This window comes from Phalacrocorax aristotelis, chromosome 7, assembly GCF_949628215.1.
Source record: "Phalacrocorax aristotelis chromosome 7, bGulAri2.1, whole genome shotgun sequence".
NCBI lineage: Eukaryota > Metazoa > Chordata > Aves > Suliformes > Phalacrocoracidae > Phalacrocorax > Phalacrocorax aristotelis.
The window spans coordinates 5,723,464-5,751,015 of record NC_134282.1 but is presented as its reverse complement, the minus strand read 5'-3'; the positions used below and the strand labels follow the sequence as shown (position 1 = coordinate 5,751,015).

General features: G+C 38.9%; 1 protein-coding gene across 4 annotated transcripts in view; it reads left to right on the top strand.

The window, feature by feature from the left end:
* Positions 1–27,552, top strand: part of SERPINI1 (serpin family I member 1) — a 54,515-nt gene that overhangs the window by 21,671 nt on the left and 5,292 nt on the right. For all 4 annotated transcript variants that reach the window (XM_075098546.1, XM_075098545.1, XM_075098548.1 and 1 more), the window contains 6 exons: positions 6,680–6,947; positions 8,741–8,971; positions 11,672–11,866; positions 12,738–12,942; positions 20,697–20,794; positions 26,865–26,951. In XM_075098546.1, coding sequence (XP_074954647.1) covers positions 6,698–6,947; positions 8,741–8,971; positions 11,672–11,866; positions 12,738–12,942; positions 20,697–20,794; positions 26,865–26,951 — 1,066 coding nt within the window. In that variant the 5' untranslated portion in view covers positions 6,680–6,697. The remainder of the gene's footprint in view (positions 1–6,679; positions 6,948–8,740; positions 8,972–11,671; positions 11,867–12,737; positions 12,943–20,696; positions 20,795–26,864; positions 26,952–27,552) is intronic.

Sequence of the window (27,552 nt, the reverse complement as noted above, 5' to 3'; positions counted from 1 at the left end):
CCCGAGGCAAGCCTAAACCAGTCCAGGAGCTCTTCTTCCCTGCTGTGTACCTCCTTTGCACATCCTTGGGGTAGCCATGACAACCACTGCCTGGTCCTGGTGAACAGCTAATGATCTTCATTGCTCAGTGCCTCTCCTCTGCTCAACTGGTGCTCGCTGGTTTCTTTTTGGAGAGAGAGTTGTGTTGATTCTCTAAATTGTTATTACTAGTTATGCAGTCCCTCCCTCTTTGATGTTGTATTGTGTGGTAAGATTGCCAACAAGAAATCATCTAGAGTAAAGGTGCCTCTGGCAATTGTCATGTTTACTAACTGGCAAAGCAGCAGTGGCTGAATTTCACCAAACTTGTCTGGCCTTTCATAATTAATCTGTCACAAACATGATACGATTATGGTTTGGTTTGAGGGGAAGGAGGAGGCGCTGAGCTCCTACCTGGATAGACAGTGGGTTTTTTCCATCTGACCAGCAGGGCTTGCTCCCTAAGTAAATTCATCTCTTGCTTATAAAATTGTTCTGCCAGACTTCTGTCTGTTCCTGCAGATGCTGCTCTTTACAGGAGAGAATGTAATCAATCCTGTTACTTCTCTTGCTTCGCCCCCCACCCCCAAGCTTTTCTTTTATACACTGATCAGAAGGAATCAGCAGTTTTTCTTGTTTGTGCTTCCCACAGCTTTGGTGTTTAGCTTGCATGTAGCCAAGAGTAATCTTGAAGGCGACTAATCTTAGTTTAGTCTCTGTGTGCTGAGGAACTAAGGCAATATATCACAGTTTTATTCTGTAGGTTTTTAAAGCCATAAATGAGTTTTTTTTTTATAAAACCCACAGGCTGTAAAGGGGTAAAACCCAAGGAAATTATAAAGCTTTTTTTCAACCTGTCTGGCATGCACAATGTACTAGAATTGAACCCTTAATTGAATTTTTGGCACCTTCTTACATTGAGTCCAATTCTTACTGTTTCAAAATTCATGGTACTTTGTGTCTGTGAACTCGGTTCGAGTTTGTTGACATGGTATCTCTCAAAATATCTTGGCATACAGAGGCTGCTTGCCCCTTTTGAATTTTTCTGAAAGCATATGTAATCAGCTGAATAGTTCAGAGCTTGTGGGTGTGAGGGGGCGATGTTGTTCTACTTCCTCTTAGTCATTCCAGCCCTTATGCTTGGGGAAAGGCAAGAGCTATAGTTAATCAGTCCTCTATTCTAGCCTATGAATCCTGTTCTTCAAACATTATTAAAAGTGGCATTCCCTCTGCCGCTGTGCAGGAGTACATCCGTGCTGGCCGCAGGGCAAATAGACAGGAACGCTGCCTTTACATGGAGCTGGTTGTGACCTGCTGTGAAAATGTGGTAGGCTGAATTTTGGGACTGTCTGAAACTTTGAGTTAAAGTTCAGTTCCAGGGAAACTAATAGCGACCTCAATGCAAGTGGCTACTGAACGACAATTATTTGGAATCTTTCTTTATTATTTTAAGTAATATGTGAGGGAAGTGGCAAAATATAAGAAAAATCAGGAAGAGATGAGTGCGTTCATTTAAGGTGGCTCCAAGAAACTTAAACCCTGTACAGAACAGTGTCCAAAAGCAAAAGTATCCCCCAGTCAAAACAGGTATGTCTCTGTGCCCAGTGCAGAAACACCAGAAGGATGGTGTAGGACTGTCAAACCAAGCAGAGCTGGTTTGTAAGTGTATGTATGTACTAGTATGTATGCATACCAGGGAACCCCATTTACATTGAAGTTGTGGTTAAAGTCACCAAATAACACCTGCATGGTTACAACTATGCAATAATGTCTCATCTGGAGGTACAGGTGTTTCTCAGGGTTTTGAAGTGATACTGCATTGTCTAGTGTTCTGCTGCTGCTTTTTTTTTCTTCAGAACGGTTGCAAGCGAGAGCAAAACTCTCATACTCTGACAAACCTCAGTAGCTAGCAATGATTTGTGATACACAATTGTTTTCCAAGAGGAGGTTATTGCAAGGAGAGTATTTGTCTATTTGCACTGATTCTTTGATTGCCTGGTAGGAGTGAGTGGTGTTCATGCATCAATTACGGTAAAATAGAACAAAACTTAGATTCTGTCTGAGACCGGCCCTTAAATGAGAAGTTCTTATCTTCGGTCTTAACATCCATGTGATTGAGGAGTGAAAGTAATTTTAAGAGCTTTTTTTTTTTTTTCATTCTTATAGGTAGCCAATAAATGCAAATGCATGCAGTAACATTTGAAACTGATGGTTCTTGATTTGTAAACATTGCTCAGTGTGGACTTGGACTCCTTTTCAGCTGATGCAGTATTATTTAACTAGATTTCATCGATGCAGAACAGCAGTGACAGACTGTACTGCTGATGGCTCTGAGGAAGAGACTAAGAAGACTGACTAAAAAGTTTGATGATACTCATGGGAGCTGTTCAACTTCCTGGACGTATATTACATAATGTTTGGCTTAATTTCTTTCACTTGAAGTATGTTTGTGAATATGGTACAGACAATTTTAAAAAATGCTCTCTGTACTGCTGCAGAAACAAAACAGAGTGCCCTTGACCCTTACTGAAGAGCAATGCTGAGAACATGGTGCACCATAATAAGTGTTCAGCTGTTTGTTTGGATCAAGACCTGCTGCATGAAGAGGCATGAGGAAGCATAAACCCGAAAGTAATATAGCCTGAAGTAAGGCAGAATCAGAGAAGCAATAACTGTGATGACTAGAATGATAATTAAGAGTTTGATTCCCAGTTGCCAGTAGAGCAGTGTGTGCTTGTACCAGAAGTGCAAGAAGAATTGAACTGAAGAATTTACCCCAGACATCTCAGACCGATAAGATTAGACTGTTGTCACACTGGCTTGCAAGGCTTGGTCAGGTGTCTGTTCTGTTTTACAGCCTCCTCCCCACTGACCGTCTCCCACAGATCTTCAGTTTGCTTTAAAACATCTTCCCTTACATTGTACTGTTATGCATACATTGTGAGAAAGTTATATTTTCACAAATACCTCGAGAGCGTGCTGCCAGGAAAAGAGCTAGTCGCATCCTCTGCCTATACCTGGGTGCTTGTTTCCACCTCCCTGACTCTCTTCCTTTTTCCTGGATGTGTCTGTGGGGAGCTTCACAGTGAACTCTATCAGAAAACCTCTCCAGACTAAAAAATGATGTGGAAGGGGAAGCGGGGGGGGGAAACCCAAACTGTTTGGCTTTAGTTCATTCCTACTGGGAAATTTCATTCTACACAGTTTAACCTCTTGCATTGCCATCATTGGGATTTAAGCATGTATTAAAAAACTAAGTGGAAATTTGGTACTTTGCCTTGTAAGAGCATTTCAGTATAAATCTTACTTGTCCGCATCTATGTACTTATTCTATTTTCTGTCCAACCTAATAATTAAAAATATTATAACTTGATTATTTCATCTGAGGAGCTTTTCAGGAGCGGTCAGGAAGAAAGATTACTTTGATTTGTATATAATTTTTTTTCTTAAGTATTATCTGATACAAAACATTTTATTAATATTCAAATAGTCTAACCTATGTGTTAGGCACTTCATTAAAATGTATAAATTTCCCCTCTCCCTCCCTCCTGCAATTATTTAAGCCTGTCTGGCAATAGCACATAGGACCAAGACCGGTGATGGAGTGCTGAATAGCTGCCTCTGCAACTAAAAGGCTGGGGAAATTTCCTTTTTTAAAATTGAAGATTATCTTTTGTCTGTTGTAACCTTGTCAGGTCTCAAAGTGAGCTCAAACAGTTCTCGATACAGGTTGGGGGGGAACCTTAGCTATCTGTATAACTGCATCTGCATTGAGCAACACAGCTGGTTGGCTTAGATTAGGATGTGAGATTCCCCATATATGCAGGCCAGTTTAAAAGCCATAGTGATGCTTGGGGATCATCCTTAACAAACAAAAGATGAGCTTCTGCTTATCTATTTTTGTTTTTTGAGTACTGTTTCTGACACCACTACAGACCTCACGCATGATGTAAGTTTATAAGCCTTTCTCGCCTTGTACAACTTCTAGGATGAGAGATTCATACCTGGGCTTGGTCTAGCACAGTGATATGCTGAATGAAGTCTTGTATTATGTAGCGTTAGGAGAGATGCGTGCTCTTGCTTTTTAAATAAAGAAATCTAGAGTGCCCAGAATCACAAAACAGAAATCCAATTATTTTCTGTAACAGAAACCTTAATATCCATAAGTCAATAACTAATAAATGGATAGGCTAAAAAAGAATTAAAATAAGACTTGATTAACTTAAGAAAAACAGTTATTGGGGAAGTTTGTGGTACGTTGATAATGTTTTGGACAATAAAAAGATCGTCTCAGTCTTTATGAAACGAATAGTGATGGTCATGGCTCAGACCAAAGTGTTTTCCATTGGGCGGCAGTGAAGTGCTGAATGGTTGTATCAGTGTACTGAAATACATAGTCATCAAGTCATAAGGACAATATGAAGCTGGTGTTTTAGGCTTATATGACTTATTGGATAGGCTGGGAGAACTGGGTTTGCTAAGCCTTGAGAAAAGGAGGCTTAGAGGAGATCTCATCCCCATGTACCAGTACTTAAGGGGTAGCTACAAAGACGACGGAGGCTCTCTCTTTACAAGGAGTCCCATGGAGAGGACAAGGGGGAATGGACACAAGTTGCTCTTGGGGAGAGTCCGATTGGACACGAGAGGGAAATTTTTCACACTGAGGACAGTCACCATTGGAATAATCTCCCCAGGGAAGGGGTTGACTTGGCCACGTTAGACACCTTCAAGAGTCAGCTGGACAGGGTGCTGGGCCATCTTGTCTAGACTGCTCTTCCTAGAAAGGTTGGACTGGATGATCCCTGAGGTCCCTTCCAACCTGGGATTCTGGGTTTCTGTGCCATTCTTAAATAGAATCGGAGATTCCTCATACCTTGTAAGAATCAGAGCAAGACTGATCAGGTAGTCCGGAGAGATGAAGTGATGCCAACATAGAGGAGGGCTTATTAGAAATAGAGATAAGGGGCATGTTTCATACATGTATGGAAGCAGTCATGAGAAAGCAGAAGTGGGGCAGGGGAGGAACAAGGCTCTAGCTACTGTGTTGCGTTAAGCGCCTGTCCTTTTCCCCTGAAGCATGTATGATTGCTGCACTGGTTCATCTATTTAATTTTCTCATAAAAATATAAACAAAAGGCTGATCCGTGTCTAGGGGACAGGAAGAATCTTAACTAGTGACTGACTGCACCAGTTGCTGCCAAGGCCCGTATGTGTACCCTGTTGCTTTTTATATTTTCTCTAATTATGCTTAAATTATATATCATTCAGTGTTGTGCAAGTTAATTAGATAATGCTGCATAGTCCTGTGAAGATGAAATGCATATTATAAATGTTGCATAAAGCTTACTAAGGGTCTCTGTGTCAGGTATATAGAAACCCGTGATAACTGCAGACACAGGAGAGCTGGGAAGCATAAGGCAGAGGCACTCAGGCTGGCTGCATGCAAATTGACTTCATTCGAGCAACAGAATAGCACATTCACTCAAATTCGTCCCATGCTGACAAGCCCTGCAGACTGGCACAACAACATGTAAACACTTCTGGACTAAAGCTTTTAGTCTTGTCTAACTGACTGCTTCAGGAACCTTTGCTTCATTATGTGTTAGAGATACCGTAAATGGCAAAGAGAAAGGACTGAAAAGCAAGCTCTGTTGGTTGGGCATTTCTGAACCAAGAGATTTGGCAGTAAGTGGGTCATATGTCAAGGTAGTATGAAGTTTAAAGGAAAAATGGAAAGCTGGAGACGTACATACACTGCTCCAGGAGCTGGCATTTTAATATCGGTAGCTGAGTGATGAGCTAGACTAGGCTAGAGTGAGAACTGCTGCTTACTGAAGCAGTTTAGCAAAGCTTGGAGGATGGATTAGTCAAAAACATTAGTGCTAACACTTTTTTCAGTTTAGCTTGCCTTCTTGTTCACCCGTTGAATCTTTCTCACTGGTGTATACAATAACTTTGTCCTCTGAAGATCTCTGAGCTGGTGTTCTCTTAGCTAGCATAACTACCTAACTTCACCGTTATTTACAAACAAAAGGGATTTCATTTGGTAGCTAAGGCATGATTTATTTTTCTTTCAGTTAATTTTTGGCTGCTTGCCCTGTGTTTTGCAACTGAGCAACATCATGGTACATTTTGTCACCTGTGTCAGCAAGCTCTCTTACAGGGCTTGAAATAGTTTTACCAGTTTGGGGCTTAGAATGACTTAAGATGAATAAGTTTTATCTTTCTGGAAGGTCAAACAGAATAAATGTGGATTTTTAGATCTCCTTGGTGAAAAAGTACAGAAATATGTACTAATTCCAGATCAACATTGCTCAACAACAGCAGCAAAATTAAAAAGTAAAAGTAGGAAGGGAGTCGCTATGTCTTTGTCTTTTTATGTAGAAGCTGCGTTTTGTTAATCTATTGCTGAAAGATTTCAAAAGCATAAAGTCACAATATGAAGTAGGTTATTTTTTTCAATAGATCATTATTTCAGTTTGAACAGTACATATATTAGTTTCTCCTCCAAATAACTGAATTGTGCATTAAACTCCATACCTAGGGGTTTTTTCCCACACACAGATTTAAGGCTAAAAGTTTACTATTCTTTTTCTCTCTCAAGTTGAATCTTTTCTTACTTAAACAAGGTAAACTTATTTTCTTTAAAACTTTCTTGCAGATCTGAGAATCTTAAGACATGTATCTCCTTGGACTGTTGTCTTTGCTTGTTTTGCAAAGCCAAGCCTTCAAGACAAATTTTCCGGATGAAACCATTGCTGAGCTTTCTGTGAATATTTACAATCAGCTGCGAGCTGCAAGAGAAGATGAGAATATTCTTTTCTCTCCTCTAAGCATTGCAATAGCCATGGGGATGGTAGAGCTTGGAGCCCATGGAACCACTTTGAAAGAAATCCGACATTCCATGGGTTTTGACAGCTTAAAAAATGGTAAGGCCTTTTAGTCATGTTTTACTATGGGGCTTTTTGTCTTATAGAAACAGATGGCAGTGCCTGAACAGCGATAGAAGGGGCCTGGGCATGTCTGTGGGTTATTAATCAGTAGGCTTCCTGCCATCCTGCTTTGTGGCCTGAGCATGCGGAAGCATGCTTCAGTGGATTCCCCGTAAGCTGGGAGATGCAAACATACAATCCTGGCTTCGGCACCTGAATCTTAAGCAATTGTAGTTAACTGTTGATCTTGGTTTCCATCTGCAAAATAAGCATGCCTTTGCCTCTAGAGTTAAAAGAAGATTTTTTAGGAACATCTTTTTTAGGGATTATAATGAAACCTGAAAAGGAAAGCAGTATTTTTAGCAATATTGCTTATAAGAAAGTGTGAAAATCTTAGTATTTTAACTAGAAATGTCTCTGACGCAGCTTGTTTGGTTCTTGTAGGTAGAACCTGTAGGTTCTTTACCCTAATTCTGTGTCACTGATGTTCTGTCTGCATTGCATAATGTTGCGCACAGATACACAAGCTAATTTAGGAAATATAAGCATCTTGGCAGTTTCAGCATGACATGACACATGTTCCTACCAGCCTTTCTGAGAAGCAGGATTCGTTTCTTCAGCAGAGAACACTACTACCACACCGTCCCGTTTGTAGTATGGGAAGAGCCAAGTCGTGCGCCTGGATGTAGGGCTGTGCTGTGGAGAGCAAGCACGCTCTGCTAGCGCAAGCAACTCCGATGTGACTGCAGATGGAAGTGATGAGTGAATGGCAAAATGACTTTGAAGAGGCAATTCCCATGAATTTTGATGTCAAAGTAACTGGTTTGAAGCATGAATGAAATTTCTTATTTGTATGATGTACTGGACTTCAAGTCTTCGGTGAAAGGATCTTGGGGAGGAATTTCTGAAAACAGTGTTCAAGATGTGTTCAGCAGTACCACTGCAGAGATTATGCCTCTCTGTTTCAACTACAGCACATATTTAGTTCTACAGTTTGTCTCTAAAATGTTGATAAGTTATCTCTTAGCTATAATTGAAGAAGTTACGCAGTTGATATGAGCTGGGCCATCCACTCTTCTTGCATATGAATGGTATTCAGTGAAAGTACTCCAATGGTTTCTGCTTGGAATATATCATTGCATTCAGTTTTTAAGGTTTATTTGGTTTGGTGGGGTTTTTTTTTTGTTTTTTGGTTTGTGGGGTTTTTTGGTTTGGTTTTTAAAATTAGAAAATGCAGCTTCAGGTTGACAATGCAACAGTACAAGATTCCTATCTTAAAGCAGACTACCTTAATCCTCCTCAGGATTCCTCATTGCCCAAGCAAATGATTCTGTACTACCCCGTACAGGATCCTGGCAAATTCTACACCTGTTTTTTGCAGAGAGGAGTCTCTGGGGAAGTCCTTAGCTTCAAAACTTGATGTTCATTTTTCCTTCAACAACTGGCTTTTAGGATGTAATGAGAATTGTTAAGGATCTGTGGTGGCAAGATATAAAAGTGTGACTTACAAGAATAATTTTTTTTAATTACGCTTTTGCTGTTGAGAGGATTACCATTGATAGTTTTGTCTGTGATGGGATCCAAATGTCTCATTAATTACACTAATTATAGGTAGTAGAAAAAATAAGCTCTAAATGATAATGTTCTGCCTTGTGGATTGTTCTTTCAGATCTGAAGGTGTGTGTAGGTTTAGCAACAAGTTTGCATAAAATGTCTTTGTGAACTTCCAGCAGAAAAAACATGGAATAACTTTCTTTTCTGAAACACTGAATCTGTTTTTCTTTCCTCAGGTGAAGAGTTTACCTTCTTGAAGGACCTTTCTGATATGGCAACTACTGAAGAAAGTCATTATGTTCTGAATGTTGCTAACTCTCTCTATGTGCAGAATGGATTTCATATCAGTGACAAATTTCTGCAGTTGGTGAAAAAATACTTTAAAGCTGAAGTAGAGAATATAGATTTCAGCCAAAGTGCAGCTGTAGCTACCCACATCAATAAGTGGGTGGAAAATCATACAAATAGTAAGTCCATGTGACTCCTTTATATACTTCCTGCAGTAAGTGTTTGTACTTCCAAAGTTATACAGTGTTGTTGAGTTGTTGCCTTGGCTTTTATCTGTTCCGTTTGAGACTAAAGTATCTCCTCCCATGAAAAGAATTCTGGTATCAGCTCTTTGAAACAACATTTTGGTTCCTGTGCAGGGATGGTCTGTCTTAAGTAATATTAACCACTGCTAATCATACAGTCGTATCTGTCTGAATATTTTTTTTCCCATCTTACTATCTTAAAGTACCTGTAACATTGAAGGTGAACATTTTAATGGCAGGCATTTTAATAGTATTTTTAAACTGATTTTGGTATTAAATTACAACAAAATAGATAAGTACTATTTTTAACTGCAGAAAAGTTGTCTGCAAAGGGATTATTGGCCTATGCTTTGGATGCGTGGAGTGTCACTAGCTCTCTGAGGAACTCATAGTTACAGGGTAACTGAGAAACAGAGTACTAAGGAATACAAAAGATAATTTTTAACCACAAAATCAGATCCTGTAATTTAATCTTTTCCAGTGTGAGGAAACTAGATAGCATGTTGAGAGAGTAGTTGATTTTAGGAAGACTGTCAACAGAGTTTCACAAGAAAATTTTGCAGCAGGGGAGTAAGCACAAAATTACTGATGTAAATATGCATATTCTGATCTGCGTGCTGTAGTGCTTGCTTCGCTTGTGGAATCCCAAAGATGTGACATTTTCTGAATACACGCAGAGTCTCAAGGTTTGGGAGTGAAGTTAGTCCCCTGTTGTAGGGATCAAGGCATAATCTCGTTCTAGTTCATCTGGCACACTCTGGAGGTTGATATTTTAAGAGTAGTTCAACAGGGATCTGGCTTTAACATCAGTTGTACTATTGTAAATTTGAAAGTATTGGAATCTCCTGTAAGGAATTGACACATCACTGTGTAGTCTGAGCATTTAAGAGTCCCTAATGCTTTATGGAAATGTATGGCTCCAAAGTGGAAAAACACTTTAATGCTGTTATTCCATTTTGGAAATAATCTTTTTTTTTTTTTTCCAAGGGAAGGTGGCAGCTATTATATTCGTAATAAATTCTGCCCTTTATCTCAAGCTACAGAAATAGAGGGAGTGTAAGTGATGCAGCAGATTGCAGAGTGTTTTCAGGGAAACACGGTGTCTGTCTGAAGGAAAAGGAAAATCCTCTTTTAGAAAGAACAAGTTCTCCTGCTTAATACCTGCCTCATGAGCTGACTGAGCTCATAACCATTGCCCTGGAAGGAGCTGTGCGGGGCTAACAAAGGCAGCTGTGGGTCTCTTAACATTACGTTGCGATAGTAACAGTCCTTCAGCCGGGTCTCTGACCACTAGATCTCATTCTCTCCTGCCTGCCAGCACTGACAGAGGAGGCTCATTTTCTCATTAGGAAAGGGGTACAAGGCAGGCAGATTTCCAATTCCAGCATGTTAAGCACAATGGGAGGCTCGGAGCAGAAAACATAACTGTCAAAGGTTTCTCTGGCCAGAAAAATTCATAACATACATTAGTGTATTAACAAGATGTGGCTGAAAAACGTAGGGGAATATCATATACCAAATAGGAATACCCTTCCGGTTTTTCCATTTCTACTTAATTTTTCCTTTTTTTTTTCTTTTTCCAGCCGCAAAGAGTGACTACGGCAGTAGGGGTCACATAATATTTCTAAGAATGTTCTAGATAAAATGAAGTATGAACAGCAACCCAGAAAAAATACTGCCCTATGATACACAAATTTCACACCAGTTAGTCGTTGTCATGCGCTCCAGAAAGCAGAATTAATCCATATTTTAAACCACAGATTAAGAAGTAAAAATCAGATTGAGGACTGCGTTTATTTTAACACCTTGCATTGCAATGTCGGGTAAAAATAGAAGTGAGCAAGAAAGCTATATGAAGTAGGGTGTAATTCTTCCAGAATAGTGGCAAATCTGGTCAGTGCACCAAATTTAACAGACTCAGAATTATTTTGCTGAAAAGCAAGGCATTTAAGATGAGCTAAAGCAGGTAACAGACTGTTTTCTGATGTGAGTGATTTATTGAGGAGTAGGAGCAAAGCAGCTGCCATGCTCAGCTGACATACCTCCCATGAATAGAGCAGATGCTAGATGTTTTTCTCTTTTGCTTTTCAAGAGCTAATGTTAGTGGAACAAATGCTAGGAATTCATGGGTTTTTTTATGATTAGTCCTTACTTTGAAGCCTGTTGGACACTTACTTGATTAGAAACTGAATACTTCCTTCAAAGGTGGCCCAGGTGAAGTTCCAGTGGGTATACTTACACACTTTAAATTAAGCACCCATTTAAGTGCTTCTTTGGATTGGAGCCAAAGTTTGTACAAGTCGTGACCTTAGGAGGGTAGCACTGAACTGTATTATAGCACCAGTGTAAACATGCCTTATGTGACCCCTTTTCCACTTAGTTTCATTCTGGGGTATATTTAAGCAGTGATCAAGAAACAGTTGACTAACATGTACTCGATGGAAGGGTTTATGCACCTACACTGTGATTTAGGTTTACAAAACACTGGCAGTTTAATTTGAGATTTAATGGAACATCTGAATTGGAAATTACACGTTAGCACAGCTTTTTATTTTCTTGCATTTTTCAAGCTGTCTTAAGTTTTGATTTAATGCTCAATTTGACATGCAGACTGACAGTTGGTTTTCTTCTTAGATATGATCAAAGATTTTGTCTCTTCAAGAGATTTTGGTGCCCTAACTCATTTGGCTCTCATCAACGCAATCTACTTTAAAGGCAATTGGAAATCACAGTTCAGACCTGAAAATACAAGAACTTTTTCTTTCACTAAAGATGATGAAAGTGAAGCGCAGATTCCAATGATGTACCAGCAGGGAGAGTTCTACTACGGTGAGTTGGAGCTTTAGCAAATTAAAGCTGATAAGTCTTCCCTTAATAGGTTTGTTGCAGTAATACTCATTTATGTTGTCAATTCATTTGCCTAGAATTTTAAATGTGGTGTTTGCCCAAAGCAGGGACTCTGGTTTCGATGTCTTTTTTTGTAACGTGTGTGCTTGTATACCCTAACAAGATAGCAACGCTTATAATGACCTCTTAATCACTTTTTTTAGGTATGTGATTGGTGCCGTCTGGTGGATTTCAGAATGTTTATCCGTTATATCTAACCTGTTTACAATTATTGAGCTAATTCTGCTTCTCACTAAAGTATTTTTCTTGTGCTGTGCTAAATATTAAAATGAATAATGGTTGCTCATTGCTATTGTAATACCCTTAAAAAGGTAAAACAGACATTCTTTGAACAGCAGAACTAATGATCTTTTTCATCTTGAGTTTGAATTCCAGGTGGGTTCTCCAGTGTCTAGCAATGGCAGTATTTCACTCAGTCTTGTCACTGACATTTTCCCTCTCCTGAATAAAAAAACCTCTGCCCATTTCCATTAAAGTCTTGGCAGCCTTAACAACTTCAGGGTTCTCTCTGACTAACCAACGGAAGTTAGGTAATAGGTTCGGAAGTATGATTATCTACAAACTGTGCAATTGCATAAGCTTGTTTTCTTTAAGAAAGCAGATGTAAGCCTCAAATCCTATGATGAGGAAACCAATTTAAACTTTACACAGAATAAAGAGCGTCATTGTTGTGTCCGGTATCTAGTAACTACTGCCTAGTAGTAACCTTCTGTTCTGCTTTTTTACTGGAGAGAGGGGAAAAAGAAAATACTCTTAATAGCTGCTTGTTGTTGTTGTTGTTTTTCTTTTGTAGGAGAGTTCAGTGATGGCTCCAATGAAGCAGGCGGTATCTATCAAGTTCTGGAAATACCATATGAGGGAGATGAGATTAGCATGATGATCGTTCTTTCCAGACAGGAAGTTCCACTGGTCACATTGGAACCACTGGTCAAAGCCTCGTTGATTAATGAATGGGCTAATTCTGTAAAGAAGCAAAAAGTGGAAGTGTATTTACCAAGGTGAGAACATGCTCCCATGTCAATCGAAGGGCAAAGGCTGCATTCAGGTTGATTGGAATAGCAGAGTAGGTAAAACTCAACATCTTGAGCACGTCAGCAATTTTGTAGCACCCACAAGAAGGTTGCTTTGACAAGAAAGCCCGGGGTGGGGGCGTGCAGAGCAGAACAATGGCTGTTTGAGCAACATGTGAGCGCTGCATTTGCATCCCTTTCACAGTATGCTCCAGAAAGGAGAATTTCATCATCAGGAGTATATCCACTCTGAATGATGTTCAGAGCATTGCAGAGCTCATTATGGATAAGTCCCATTTAGACAGGAGCCACAGAAATATTGCAAGTCTGAATTAACAAAAGATAAAATGTTTCATTTAGGACCTAATTAGATTTCTGTGTGCTGCTAATTTAAAAAGTTCTAATGGTGTGTGTCTGTGTAGATACAAATGGTTGAGTGTTGAGAGGTAATTCCAGTCAATTTGTCTTTTTTTTCTGAGTTTCAGTAAGAGCTGGTTTCTTTTTCCTTAGAGGAGTGATAGCGTAACAAGACCTTACTACAAGAAAGGGTGAAACTTTTGTCAGTTCATGTGTAGACAATAAGTCGTGTGTGCTCAGTGGCATATTTGCTCCCATGTATCACTTGGTTATCTTTCCTAGAATTCTATTTCTTCCACCTTCAAGTAGTTTTCATGCTTGCCCTACACTTAACAAGTTGTTTATTACAAACTGTCACTAATAATGTATAGTTGGATCATGATGTCCTCCAAGTGATTCATAATGATTTCAATTAAGAGTTTGTATAACAATATGGCACAGGTTTGACGTAGATCACTTCTACTTATTCTACTTTTGTGGCACAGTGCAGCAGGTACATGGCAGCCGAAAAAATAAACTATAGTGAACCCTTTTCATCATTAAAAGAGCTCTTTGTTTTCAAGTGACTTGGAGATTTGAGTTTGTTATATTTCACGTGTAAAGAGCAAGGCAAGAATCCCTACAATTTATTAGCTTCTTTTCTAAGCAAAGACCACTTTCAAGAAGCTAACTGCAGCTGAGCACCGTAAAACAAGGCTAGCCGGGATAAATTGGGTTGAGATGGACTGGTAGTGTCAGCGTGCCCTGATTCCAACTCACGTTGGAATTCTGCTTCTCTTCAAAGCTGTTATGCTTGGAGTCAGAGTGGCGAGGGAACAGCAGCATTTTAGGGCTATTTTTCTCTGCCCCATAGTAAGAGTTCCTTTCTTTTTTTAAGTAGCATTTCCTTTGAAGAAGCAGGGAGAGCAGCAAAGAGCTGCATTGCAGGTTCTATACAAACTGAACCTACGGTGTGCTATTCCTGTGATATTTTTGTTTGTTTTTCTCTCAGAGCTTCAGGTCCCAGGAGCTTTATTATTAACACTCCCCTAAATTGCAGGGCAGGGGTGTTTTTTCCTAGGCTGTTTCTCCTGCTGGTTTGGACAAACCTTATGTAGATGTTAATAAGAAGTAAAATATAAAGATCCTTCCATTGCTTAAGCTGCTGTTTTATAACTGGAGCATTTCACAGCCTGTGCATCAGGTGCTGAAGTTGGATATCTTCTCTCAAAGGATTGCTAGTGTGAGATCGACCACAGAAGTCTCTCCCTATTGATTATATAGGGAATCTGTGAGAACTAGCTTACAACTTTAAGAAGCTTAGGTACCTAAAGCTAAATGCATGAATGTCATTGAAAACATATTAACTATATGTATGACTTGAATTAAGTTTACAGTTTTGGGTTTTGTTTGCTTTTAACCAAAAGCAGAGACACCAGCGTGCTCTGTAGCCGGGTTCTCAGACATGAGTTTGAGGCTTAGGTTTTGTGTGGTCATATAACGTCCTTATCTATTCAGTCCTCAGGCCAGTTGTCATGCCTGTCACTCTTATCTGAGAACCTCAAAGAACTTGGCAAACACTTGTGATTTAAAGCTATACAAAGACAAAGCGTGTACAACCAGGTGCTGATTACCTTCAGTATTTTTAGATTACAAGAGAGAACTCTCAAGAGCTTGAAATTCCATGTAATAATACTGCAGTTTCCTTACAAAAATTCCAAAGTTTAATTGCATGCTCCCGAGGTGTTGGACTTCCATTAGGGATTCAGAGGTGATCTGCAGGATTTTGTCAATGCTCTAAATAAACACTTCATAAATATTTTATGCTCTGACTCACAAAGGCATGTTACGAAATGTGTCCTGCAGGCTCTGTCCACTGAGAAATTGAAAGCAGCAGTGGAAAAAAAATTAAAATTTTATATCCTGAAAGATGCTATCCAATTAAAGTGAACATTTTTTAAACTTATACATTTGTAATAGGACCTGAATGACTAGCCAAAGCAGAGTTAATCACAACTTCCCAATTTCTGTCTGCATTATCTGTGTGCAAATGAAATTGTGTATTATTCCTCTTAATAGCAAAGGAGAGGTTTGTACAGAATTGTTAAATTATACTTTCTCATTTTCATTTTAAAATCATTGTTTCCAGCTTAACCCAGACTAAAGTGATCAACGTTTTAATCCACTTTCTTCATAGGAGTGAAACAGACCATGAATCTAATTTACAAAGCTGTCTCTAACATAAATTATTTGAAGAGCATAGGAGGAACTAGTACCTAATAACAGTGCTGCAGTCTACAGATCTCCTCTTAAGGATTGTTCCAGTATGCCAGGCTCTCTGTAATGACCTTCTTGCTTTTTTGTACATTTAAAATATCTTAAAAACAGCTTAGTAATGAAATGTTAAGTTTCTTTAGCTGAAGGTGGTTTTCCCTGTCAAAAAAACAACCAACCAAAAAACCCCAAAAAAGACCAACCCAATCCCAAACCAAAAAAAAAAACAACCCGAGGACAATATCTCTTATTTTCTTAACCTGCTCTCTCTAGAGTCCCCTTTTCATGAGGAATATGCCAATGTTGATTCTTCTCGTGATACAGTCACGGAAGAGGCATAAAACTGCCCCTCTGAAATACATGCTTGGCCAATTTCTGCAGCCCACATTTAGCCCTGGATAGAAGGACCTTGCCAGAGAAGGAACCCTAACCTGCCTTGCCTCACCTGGTCAGAGCAGCTGTATGGGGCTTTTTATTTTGTTTTTTTTTTGTTTATTTATTTATTGCCTTCTTGTTTGTGTTCAGGCTGTTAAATCATGCAGGCTACTTGTAGCACCTCAGGGCAACCTAGCTGAAATTCCAACCAAAATGCAGGAATTGATATCAGCTGGCAGCTTTGCATTGTAGGCTGCTTGCTAGGTTAAAATAGTGATGCACATCCTGAGGACCTGTCCTCCAAGCAAGAATTATTGTTGATCTCAAGCAACGGAGCATTCCTGTGTTAGCTTCTTGTTCTGCAGAATGTAATATATTGGAACCAACTGGAAGACCTGGAATTTCTTGCTTTTGCTTGTTCAGAACTCTTAGTAGTTTTTGAAATTATAGCCTTTGGGGTGAATCACGCTAGGCTCTAGTTCATTTCTGCTGTATAACTAGAAAGCGTACCCTAATCCTTCATTCTGTGGATCCTGAGCATCTGAGGACTTCACGAAAAATTCAGCATTTCAGAAGGGTTGGACAGCATCATACAAGATGACTTTTTTCTGTCTTGAAAGTCTGGAAAATACAAGAAAGATGGCCTAATATGATACGTTAAAGTTGATGCTCTATCCAAAACCTAAAGGTTCTGATACATAACTATGGAGACTGGTGATGACATAAATGCATCATTTTAATTCTTGTGCAAGTTTTAAATTTCATTAATATATCATCATTCTCTGCTAAACTCTCCAGAGAAGTTTGTTAGTTTTTCAATCTAATTCTACTTCCAGAGATCCAAAGACAGTGGAAATCAGGAAGTATTTTTGTTCCGCTGTTTGGGCTGCATTTTACATGTAGGAAGTAAAGAGGCTTTACAAATAAACATCATAAAAATAAAATTTTTTAACTCATCTTCTCCTCTCCTTGACTTTGGCTAACAGCTGATAGGCAGAGTCTCTATCCCTCATTAATTTTCCTGCTCAGTGCTTTCTAAGGTGGTCTGCAGAAGCATATACCCATGAACAGGTATGGTGATGAACCTTCTAGAACTGCTCCAGTACAGAAGCTCTCCTCTTGACTCAACAGGCCAGTCTTACTGTTTCTGTTCTTGTCCTATGGTGAAAATAGCTCATCTTTTCTTCGGTGTCTGAGCTTTCTCAGTCTTCCTGTTGTGGTTTTTAATGCTCCCAGTTGCAACTATTCCATGGGTTCTGATACTGAAGTACTGAAATTGATTTATTTTATTTTTTCCCCCATGGTATTTTTAGCATCAGAACCACCTAAAAGATGTGGGGAAAAAATATGACCATCTGGTTCATTATATTCAACAAACACTGCAAATAACCATGTGTCAGGGCTGGTCAGCATTTCCCAAGTCTGGAGGGTGCAGCAAATGCCTGGCTTGAGAAATGAGGTTTAATGTCTCTTCTGTATTCTAGGTTGTCAGCTCTGATTTTTAATACCTCCATCACTGTCTATAAGGAACGCAAAGGAATCCAAGTATGACTGGCGGACAGCTCATACCAAATATTTACATCGGTTTGCATAGCCTGAAATTATATTTCAAAGCATAAAGCAGCCCTATTATTTTTCAAAAGAGGCCAGTTCTCTTGTAGGCTAAAATATTTGAAATATCATTAGTAACAGCTTATCTGTAACTTCCGCTGCTCCTCAGAGCATGTGAGAAAGGAGGGGAGATGCCATTTTGAATTGTGGTTCAGAGTGGGTTTTTACCATATGACAAAACTAGAAGGGGAGAAGGGAAGTAATTAGTTTTATTTTCATAAATTGATAGTTTGATTTGCCTTTCGAGAGGCTTCAGTCAGGGGTATTGCCTCTATCCAGTAATTAAGTGACTGCTACTATTGTTTCTGGAGGTGTTCTTTAGCAATATAACCAATCAACTTGTTTGCATTTTCTCTTTACAGATGCATGTTCAGCTGGGGCTTTACATTTTTTTTCTTAATTTGTTTTTTGGTGGTGGTGGGTGGGTTTTGGTGTCAACACCCCCCACCCCCCCCCACCCCTGACCTCTTCCTTGATTAGTATGCAAAAGCACCTTTTGTCATACTTTCTTTCTGGGTCACAATTAATTGCTTAGCAGACTAATGTGTTTTTCAGCTAGTGGTCAGAGACTTAAACCCACCTGATGTCCTTTTATATCTTATAGCAGTTCTCTGCAGTTGCAAAAAATGCTTTTTTGCAGTTATTTTTCTTATTTGTCACCTCAAATTTTGCTTTTCCTGCAGACTTTTCTTGCTAGTGTCCTATCCTGATACTCTTTGCTAGTTTGACATTGCTACCTAATAGCTAAATTATCTTGAAAGCTTGATACGTTCAATACTAATTGTGGTAAAATAAAAACCAAGAAAGGGAAAAATACACCACTATGAAAATAAATGTTAAAATGCATTTTATAAAATTTGCCTTTTCTGCATGTTTGTAAGGAAGGTACAGTTGGATGTGTGTTTTCAAAATGTTACAGTACAGTTTTAATATAGAAGGCAATATTTCTGGATTTATTCAATGGGCACAGACAGAACCTCTGTACTGTTTACTTAACTCTGGCATGAGGAACCAAGTCTTAATTCGTCTATCTTAGGGTTTTTACTGAAGTCTCTCAAATAGATCTGGACTAACATTAAGAGCATGTGGTGAGAGTAGAACTACTCTCTAGTTTTGGAGCCTGTAAGCCAGTGGGAGATTTGAATGAGTGAGCAACTTGCAGGTTTGTCTCCCAGCTTAAAGCTACAAATTGTGGAGAAGGTCTTGTGAGTTCCCTGCCTGTAGTTTTTGGCCAGTGTGAGTGTCCACAGCTTTCTAGGAAAGTGAGTGATGATTCCTCTTGAAGAAAGCTAACAGGACACTTTCCTTTCCTACAATCCTATTGACTGCTGTCAGGTCATCTCCTCTCTGTACCCACATCTCATTCGTTACGATAATGCAGTCTCTTTTTATTTTTTTCTTTTAAATGCTGCTGCACTGGCTGATGCACAATATGCCAGAATACCGTAAGCTTCCTCCAGTACATAAATCTTTGGTCTGTTCTCATTCTTTTGAGAACTGCCAAAACAATAAATAAAAAGAATCAGTTCTTGTGGTTATGTTCTAGGCATATCCTGGAATTCATTTGGACTTGCGATGCTACCAGTGGTTTATTGATCCTGAACTTCCTCCAGATCTTGTTTTAACTTGCATAAAATTCTTCTCTGGGCGATGACTAATATCTATTCCATTGTAGATATTTGGCCCCTTATGACACTTCTAAGGTCATTGTGAATACAGATTGTGTACTGGATTTTTCTCATTGTGTGTAAATGTTGTAAAGTGAGGAAGATCCGCTTGACTCTTACCCAGTTGTCTTTTGCTACCCAGATTATTCTTTTCAAGCTTGTACGTGCCGAGGTATCATACATCTCAGGAATTCATCAGCTGTTCTCTGCGCAGAGTTCTGGCCTATTCTTAGTTCTGAAAAGAACATGTTCCTTCATGTAGTCGAGGAAGTTTACAAAAAGAATTATTAAAAGAAATAGCACAGAAGCATATTTTATTTTATTTTTGGTTCTAGCACAGGTAAGGCCCTTCACTAAGGACTGCAGTGTAATTGCAGAGTTGTTTCTGACTGAATGGCTTGCTGGAGAAACTATAACACCACCTTATGGACTATATATTTTGTGTTGTACAGTTATAACCAGCCACTGTCAGCATAACTTAAATCACCTATAATTTGGTCATCCTGCAGAGAACCCATAACTCACCCAAAACAAACATAATTAGTCTCTCACGTTTGTCTGTAGACTTCTGTTATTTTCTGGTTGAGGCTGCCATTCCTGCTATTATTCTGACATATTTCTGTTTCTCCAGCTGTCCAGTTTGTTTCTGGCCATACATAAAGGACTTGAGTCTGTTTTTTTTTTGGTCTTACTGACACCAGGCATAACTTTTATAATACTTGATAAGCAGTCTTTGTAAATGGAAGATGCTTGTGCCTAAAATCTTGCCCTCAGGATTAATCTCAGTTGTCCTTCCGTGCATAGTAACGTAGCCTAGAACACGGTTTTGCAAGCTGACCCTGAAATCCTGCCAGGCTGTACTCACATGTGCATTTGCGCTAACAACTATTTGTTTTCCCTGTTCTTTACTCACAGTCAAAACCCAATTAAAATTTTGCCACCAGAGTAATTACAAGTTGAGTCAGAAATGCTTTATATTCGTGGTGTTAACTGTTTGTCTTTGCTTATGCTGTCTAAATGAAAATAGAGTATCTTTCTTACTTTCCTAGTCCTCCCTTGCCCACAGCTGTCTATAAAGTTTGTGCTGTCCTTTGCCTATTTGATATTCTATTCCGGTATGTGTACAATTAAATTCAGGTTTTATAGTAAACCTTTTGTGTTTAAAAAGTAAGCATTTACATTAGCTACTGCATCATTTTTCACAAAGGTTTTATGGTCAGGGACCGTACGTTCCATTAGCATATTTTTGATTGCTTCTGCATTAGGTGGATCCGCAGGTGGATTTTTTTTCTGAACTAATTTGTTCGTAACCATTTTTGTGGAAGGTATCACTATGCTCTACTCCTAGTGCCAAGTGTCCTACCTTACATTATTTACCTCGGAGGTTCAATTGTCATTACCTAGAAATTTTAACCCTCTGATAACAATGAGTACTGCTTATGTTTTGGGCTTTTTATAATTTTCTATTCCATTCTCCAGGTTTACAGTAGAACAAGAAATTGATCTGAAAGATGTCTGGAGAGGTCTCGGAATTACAGAGCTCTTCAGCAGTAGTGCTGATCTCACTGCGATGTCTGGTAAGAGGTTTTTGTGTTGTCTCTCAGGCTATATGAGGAAGTACTAAAACCACCTAAAGATAACCAAAAGTTCTTCAAAGGTGTTTTATGGAAAAAAAGTTCTAGCAATTTTTTGATGCTTTGGGATTTTTGCATAACATAAGAGTGTGCTCAGTGTAGGAGCAGCTGGGGCAGGGGAGAAATTCATCAGGGTATGTGTGTGGGGTGGGGAATGTTTGACCTGGGAAAGTTCACTCTGAATATTTTAGAATTGGATCTCGTTAGAAATGTAGAGGAAGCGTAATACTACGCAAGAGGCAGATCCACACTGGGGCAATACCTTGCTTCAGTGCCTTGAAGGCAAATGGGATTTGCACAAGTGGGGGGTTGTCATCTTTTATCTCCAGAGGCTATTTGTTCACAGCATTAAGAGCGTTAGGCTGTTGTACAATTAGTCATCTCCCCGGATACCTGCTGTATAGAAGCAGCACAGGAAAGAGAGTTCTGAGATAAAAGCAATTTAGTTACATATGCTGCTTGCCTATTTCAATACGTTGTTAACACTTCATTTTCAGAAGTTGAAATATCCAATACCTTTAGAAATTCAGGTGGAAATTAGATATTTATGCTTTTATTACCTCCTAAAAGGTATTGAAGTGGCATAAAAGGTAGTTGAGTCCTCTTTGCCTGCAAAGTTGTTTCATTTTAGCATAACGGAAGTAGTAAGGCAAGCAGTGTATTTGGCATGGTCTGTCTAAACCTGAATTTTGGCAAACCCAGCTGTTCTCACTCTAGGAGCGTGTGCCAGTGTGAGATTGCTGTCATTGTTCTAGTAATTTATGCTTATATGCTGCTCCCTCTATGTGTTTCTGCTCTATGGGTTGCTGCCTGATCAGCTAGATAGATTCTTAGCTGATGGGAAGTACCTGTTCTTAATTGCCTGTCTCTGGAAGCAATCACACCTGTGTGGCTTATTCAAAATAGTGGTGATGAATGTGAACCTTCCTCTAAAATTTACAGCAGAAATGTTTGTGATTTTCCTATCCTTCTCACTTTTCCTAAGTTTGAAATATTGTTTATAGTGTATCATGTAGCTTATTCCACTGTTTTGCTGCTTTCACTCTTCCAGTGGAATTGTGGGAAAAGCTTGAGTTAAGTAAATGTGAAAAGAATTTGAATAAATGAAGAATCCTCCTTTTTAAAAAAAAAATATTTCTCTGAATTAAAAATACCTTCAATTTCTCTGCCACCCCAAAGAAAAGTAAGCTTTCCAATCATTTCTTGTCTAAATATATAAAAGTATTTCCTTGAGGAAATGTACTAAGGAGAATGGAAAATATGCGGGGGAGATTAAACCACAAAGGCAGTGCTTGGATCTTATTTCATGTAAAATTCACCTATGTATAAAGGACTAATTCTGTAGTCGGGAGGTTAGCAAATAGATTAGAACTTGCTTGTGTTTTAATCCATGTGACTAATGGTTTGTTTCAAGTTCTAAACTTTTGACAATTGTACTGTACAAAATCAAAATACCATGTTTTGCGTGACTGAATTAACTCCTCTGCCATTTAAAGATTAACTTGTTTATTAAGTAATGTAGAGCAGACGAGAGAGAGAATTCACGAGCTTTACTGTAATGCTCTTGCTTTTCACTTAAAAAGCCATGTGCCACCAGGTGATGAAAAGGTCATTCATAAATTAAGAATAAGAAAATGTTGTTGAAGTAATGACTTCAATGAAAACCCCACTGCTGCAGATGAAATTTTAAATAATTAAAATACAGAATGAGTTTCTTCATTCTAATTTTCACAATGTAAATGGGGAGGGAGGAGGAAGGGAAGAGAAATAATGAAGAAAACTGTTGAAAAGCTTGCTTTTGTAAATACCTGAATAGTATGTCGGGTAACAAGGAAGGCAGTTGAAGCCAGAAGTTTACTTGTGTCTTGGTGTCAGCCCTCTGGAAAATTTCGCACTTCATGAAACCCTAAATGCAGGTATTTGAACAAAATGTCTGTCCGGACACTTTTAATTTAGGAAGATACAAATCATAAAAGAAAATCTAAGGAGATTTTAGAGAAATTCTGTTGTGTTTAAAAATACTGTCCTCCCCCTCTCCTGTTGCTCTTGCCTTTGGATTATTATGAAAGGAAAGCCTTCTGCAATTTCAGCAACGGCCCTAATCCTGTATTCAGATCCAGGCACAGATTGTTGAGTTCAGTGAAATTCTGTGTGGGCTTAGTGGGTGTAAATCAAATTGCAGGATTACAGACTTATTTTTCAATATTTAGAATTTTTGCTCTTTGCACTCAATCTGAAAAATGGAAGTAGACAAGTCAGCTTTACTTTCCAGCGTGTCGGGATTGTGAGCAGCTAAAGAGAAAGTATTAATCTGGGTGCACATTTTAAATGTTACTCTCTTGCAGAAATTAAGTACTTTGTCAATTAACACAGGTGAGTAGGAGGACATTCCTATTTGGCTGTCTAGTTGCATGTATTCTGACTCTCACTTTCAGCAAGAGTCTGTGACGGGTTTTACTTGCATCTCTGATTCCACCAGGTAAAACAACTTCTGGTGTTTGGGATTTTATAATTTACACAGCATGTAAATTTGCTACTTGAGTATTTTGACACAACTGAGAACTTGCTCCTGAACTAATCTCAATACTAAAATTTGCATTCTTTTCAAATTATTAAATATTTCTTACTGTTATGTAATGCCTTAAATGGCAACTGCTTTTAACCTAAAGGTGACCTGCATTTCAGTAAGCAGCAAAGTGATCGTAGTGACTTACTTTTGATAATATGAAGTGGTTAGAAGAGCACCAGTCCAGTAAATAGTTTTTTGAAGTCTCGACTGAGGTAGGTGTATTTTTTCTGGGATGACCTAAGCTAGAAAAGCCGATAAACCTGCATGCTTTTTTTAAAATGAGGCTTGCAGAGCTACCAGTTGGCAGCTATGAGTAGGAGTTTGCAAGCATATGGAGTGTAATGACAAATGAAGTGTGATGCTAATGGAGTCATGTACATTAGAAGTAAGCCTCAGATTACTCCCACACATTAATGGGTATCTAGGCTAGGGTCCTGCAGAAGGCTTAAACTTTGATACCAAATCTCCGTGGGACTTGTCTGAGATGCTAACGATCAACTTATGTTGGTTCCGATGAAAATCCAGATCCAAAGAAACTACTAGAGAAAAACGACATGATGGTAGATACTCGGGTAAGCCCTATCTTATCCACAGTGAAAGCCATAAAGGAAAGATGTACAATAATGACGTGTATGGTACTGAAGTATTGCAGTCAGTGATTTGACAATCATGAAATAGAGCAACGAGAAGAAACCTTGAATACTAGGTGACAACATTATGCTTCCATATGAAAATAGATTCATTCACTTCAGGGAGAGACGAATGAGAAGGATGTGACAGTGGCAATATAAAGAGAAAGTAAATTGGGATGTGGAATTGCTCTTTTCACCATTCAAGGTCAGAGATATCCAATGAAATGAAGGACAACGAATTGAAACCGCATAGAAAATACTTCTCTTGTGGAAAACTTAACACAGAGATCTTTGCTGGGTTTTCCTGGGTCATGAGATTGGTAGGATTAAAAAAAAAAAAAAGCCTCAGAGCAATCAAAACTCTTTATACTGCATTGAATAAAGGCATTCTATATATTCTGTGGATTAGAAACTTGGCTTAGGGTGTAAGGCACGTGCTGGGTGAGAGTCTTTTTCATTTGTAAGTTGTGCTGTAGCTTCATCTGCAAGGCTTCTTATACCTTGTTCTGAAGCAACAACCATACTACCTAGTTGAACGTACTTGTCTTACCTGGGGTATACTTCTTGTATTCCTGTCAACTTAACAAAATATTGTTGTGGTTTTTTAATGCTCAGATCCTGAGTACATTTACAAGCAAGCCTACTGTTATACCTGATGGTAAAAACTAGCAACGTTTATGCTGTCTGAATTAGGGTCTATAAGTTCGTCAGGTAGAGACCAATCTTCTGAGGTGCTAAGTGTTCTGACCAGAAATATACCTCAGTGTACCATAAGCACCACCTCACTATGCAACATAAAGCACTCGCGATGAAATTATGGGCTACTGCTGTGAATACTACAGGTCACAGGAACAGGCAGAAGTGCTGTAATAAAAGAAAAAAGGTGATCGAAATACATGATTAGGCCAAGTGCACATTTCTTTGTCTGTTATTAAACCTAAAAATGTGTTCAGGTTTAAGGAACCTCAAACTAGCATTTTTCTATCAAGGCTTCAGAGTTATTGTTTTCTTTTGGTATGTGCTGTATAGCTCAAATGCTGCCTAGAGCTTTGAAATGGTCTCAGAAAATGATAGCAAAGTACAGCTGCCTGGAAGGTAGAATTTGCAGAACTGACTAATAAACTTACCGAGAATCCTGTTAATGGGCGTGTTTACAAAGGCAGCACACACATAAGGTGAGACATGCGCAACAGGAATTACTGACCTGCGTGGGTCTGTCACCCTTTTTGCCTTGGGTATCCGTCCATTATCACCTGTGTAAATGTTCTTGCACATCCAGTGTTTGTTCTAAAACTTGAGCCTTAATGGATCCATAACGGAATGGAAGCTTTACGGAATGACTATTTAATGCTTGATTATAGTATTTAGTTAGCCTGTGATTGATCTTTTACAGGTAATGCTTGAGGCCTAAAGGTGATGTTAGTGTTGGAATGTAACCCCATTGTTTTCAGGTGGCCTTTCTGTTAACAGTTAAGGAGACAAAAGCTGTGAGAATTGTGCTTAGTGTTCAAGATAAGTAGATGCTGCAAGTCCCATGTTTTAAAGTAACAGGGTGGAAACTTTATCCTGGCTTTCAAAGCAGCATTACCAAAGGCTTGGAACTGAAGCCTAGGACTAATACAATAGTTAGCAATCTAGTATATGTTTTGCTACGCACAATCCCAAAGGGAATGATACGGAGCTTTTGGTGCTGAGATTTAAGTTAGGCAGCTGAACTAGGAGGTTTACTTCAGTTCTGAGTGTACATAGCAGTAATGAGATCTGCGGGGAGAGACATTTTAAACTGTTGTCTCTTGCGGTTTTGGCTTGCGTTGGTATTGGAACTAGTGGCTATTGTTGTGAGAACCAAAATAAAGAGTAGCAATTAGATGAATTAGTCCCAAGCTTTCCCTCCTTAGTCAGCCTTCAGCTAGAGTTCTGGTGGTGAACATCTCGTGAAGGATCAGAAGAGCAAAATGGCGTAGCTGTCTCACTGGGGTGGTTAGATTAGATTTACGTGGTTGTGAATTTCCCTGTTGAGAAAACTTTTATTCCTTTCTTAACTGCCAGTTGTGCTCTGTCATTGCTGTGGGTTTTATGCAGGTACAATAAGCGTATATCTAATCCTTGTTACGTCTTTCTGATGAAACTCAGTCAAACAGATTAAACAGTGCTGTGTGTCTTCCTTCCTGCAAGGTGCTGAGTATTGCAGTAGGTCTGATCATGTAGCCACTGAAGGAAAGTAATGAAACATCCACTGACTTAAGGAGGAATAGGCTTGGACCAGAATTAAAATACTGACAAAGAAGGATGGAAAACAAACAAGACTGAAAAAAAAAAAATCCTAATTCTGTGGTTTTTGCAATAAATATTTATCTTCAACCTCTTTTAAATATGATGACAAGAAGAAAGAAAATACCAGTTTTTCCTGGAGGAATTCTATATTGCACCTAATGCAGAAACCAAATTCATTATGTATAAGAATTTGGCATATAATGTCATAATCCTTTTTCCCAATGGTTGCATTTAAAATCTTTTGTTCAAGGATCGTCTTTTACTCTGTCTGGTATACCGGTGCTCTAGCCAGTGCCAAACTATTTTAATATCCATACTGTAGGGGAGCACTGCAAATGTAATCAAGGTAAATGGTGCTACTTAAGGCATTGGCAGAATGTATTTTAATGCACTCTATGCACAAAGCTTTTATCCTTCCCTCCGTGCTATAGAAGGTGGATAATAGCATTGGGGTTTTTGGCATTATTTGGTTTTTTGTTTTTAAATACTTCAATCTTACTGTTGAGCCATTTGAAGTATGTTTCCTTTTCCTCTCCAGATAACAAAGAACTTTACCTTGCAAAGGCATTTCACAAGGCGTTTCTAGAAGTTAATGAGGAAGGATCAGAAGCTGCTGCTGCCTCAGGTACCTGGCTGAAAAGCAGAACTAAATCAAATGTCTGGTTATTCTGTGTTAATTTTTAAAACTGGCTTGCTCTACATCCAGGAAAGCGAAATAGCACGTAGCATGAACACACAGCATAGCGAGTATACTGCTTTTTCCAGAAGAGAATTCTGGAAATGAAAAGTGTTAGCATTTCTTTAACATGGTGTGTTTCACAAAAAATTTTGAGCATCCTATGGAAAACCTCTTCTTCCCTATTTTGTTCCTGATTGTCAGGAGGATACAGACTGCAGTTTGTATTTCCTGTATGGATCTTAAGCATTTGTAATCTTTGATCTGCTAACTGAGATGCTCAGAGGCATTTGATAGTTAAGAGGAGTTGAGAGTTGCTGCAATTGTATTTTATAAGCTCGTATACAGAGATGCAAGATGAGAAGTGCTAAATGAAGAAACATAGCTGGCCCGTATTAATGCTAGGAGGCCAGGTGGGTGGTTTATTCGGTTATTGGGCGCTTTTCCTGAAAATAAGTTGCATTAGTTAACAATATGTATCATAGGTGATTTTTAATTCCCCCTACTTGTAGCAATATTTGAAGCAAGGGAAGAATGACTTCTCTGGTCT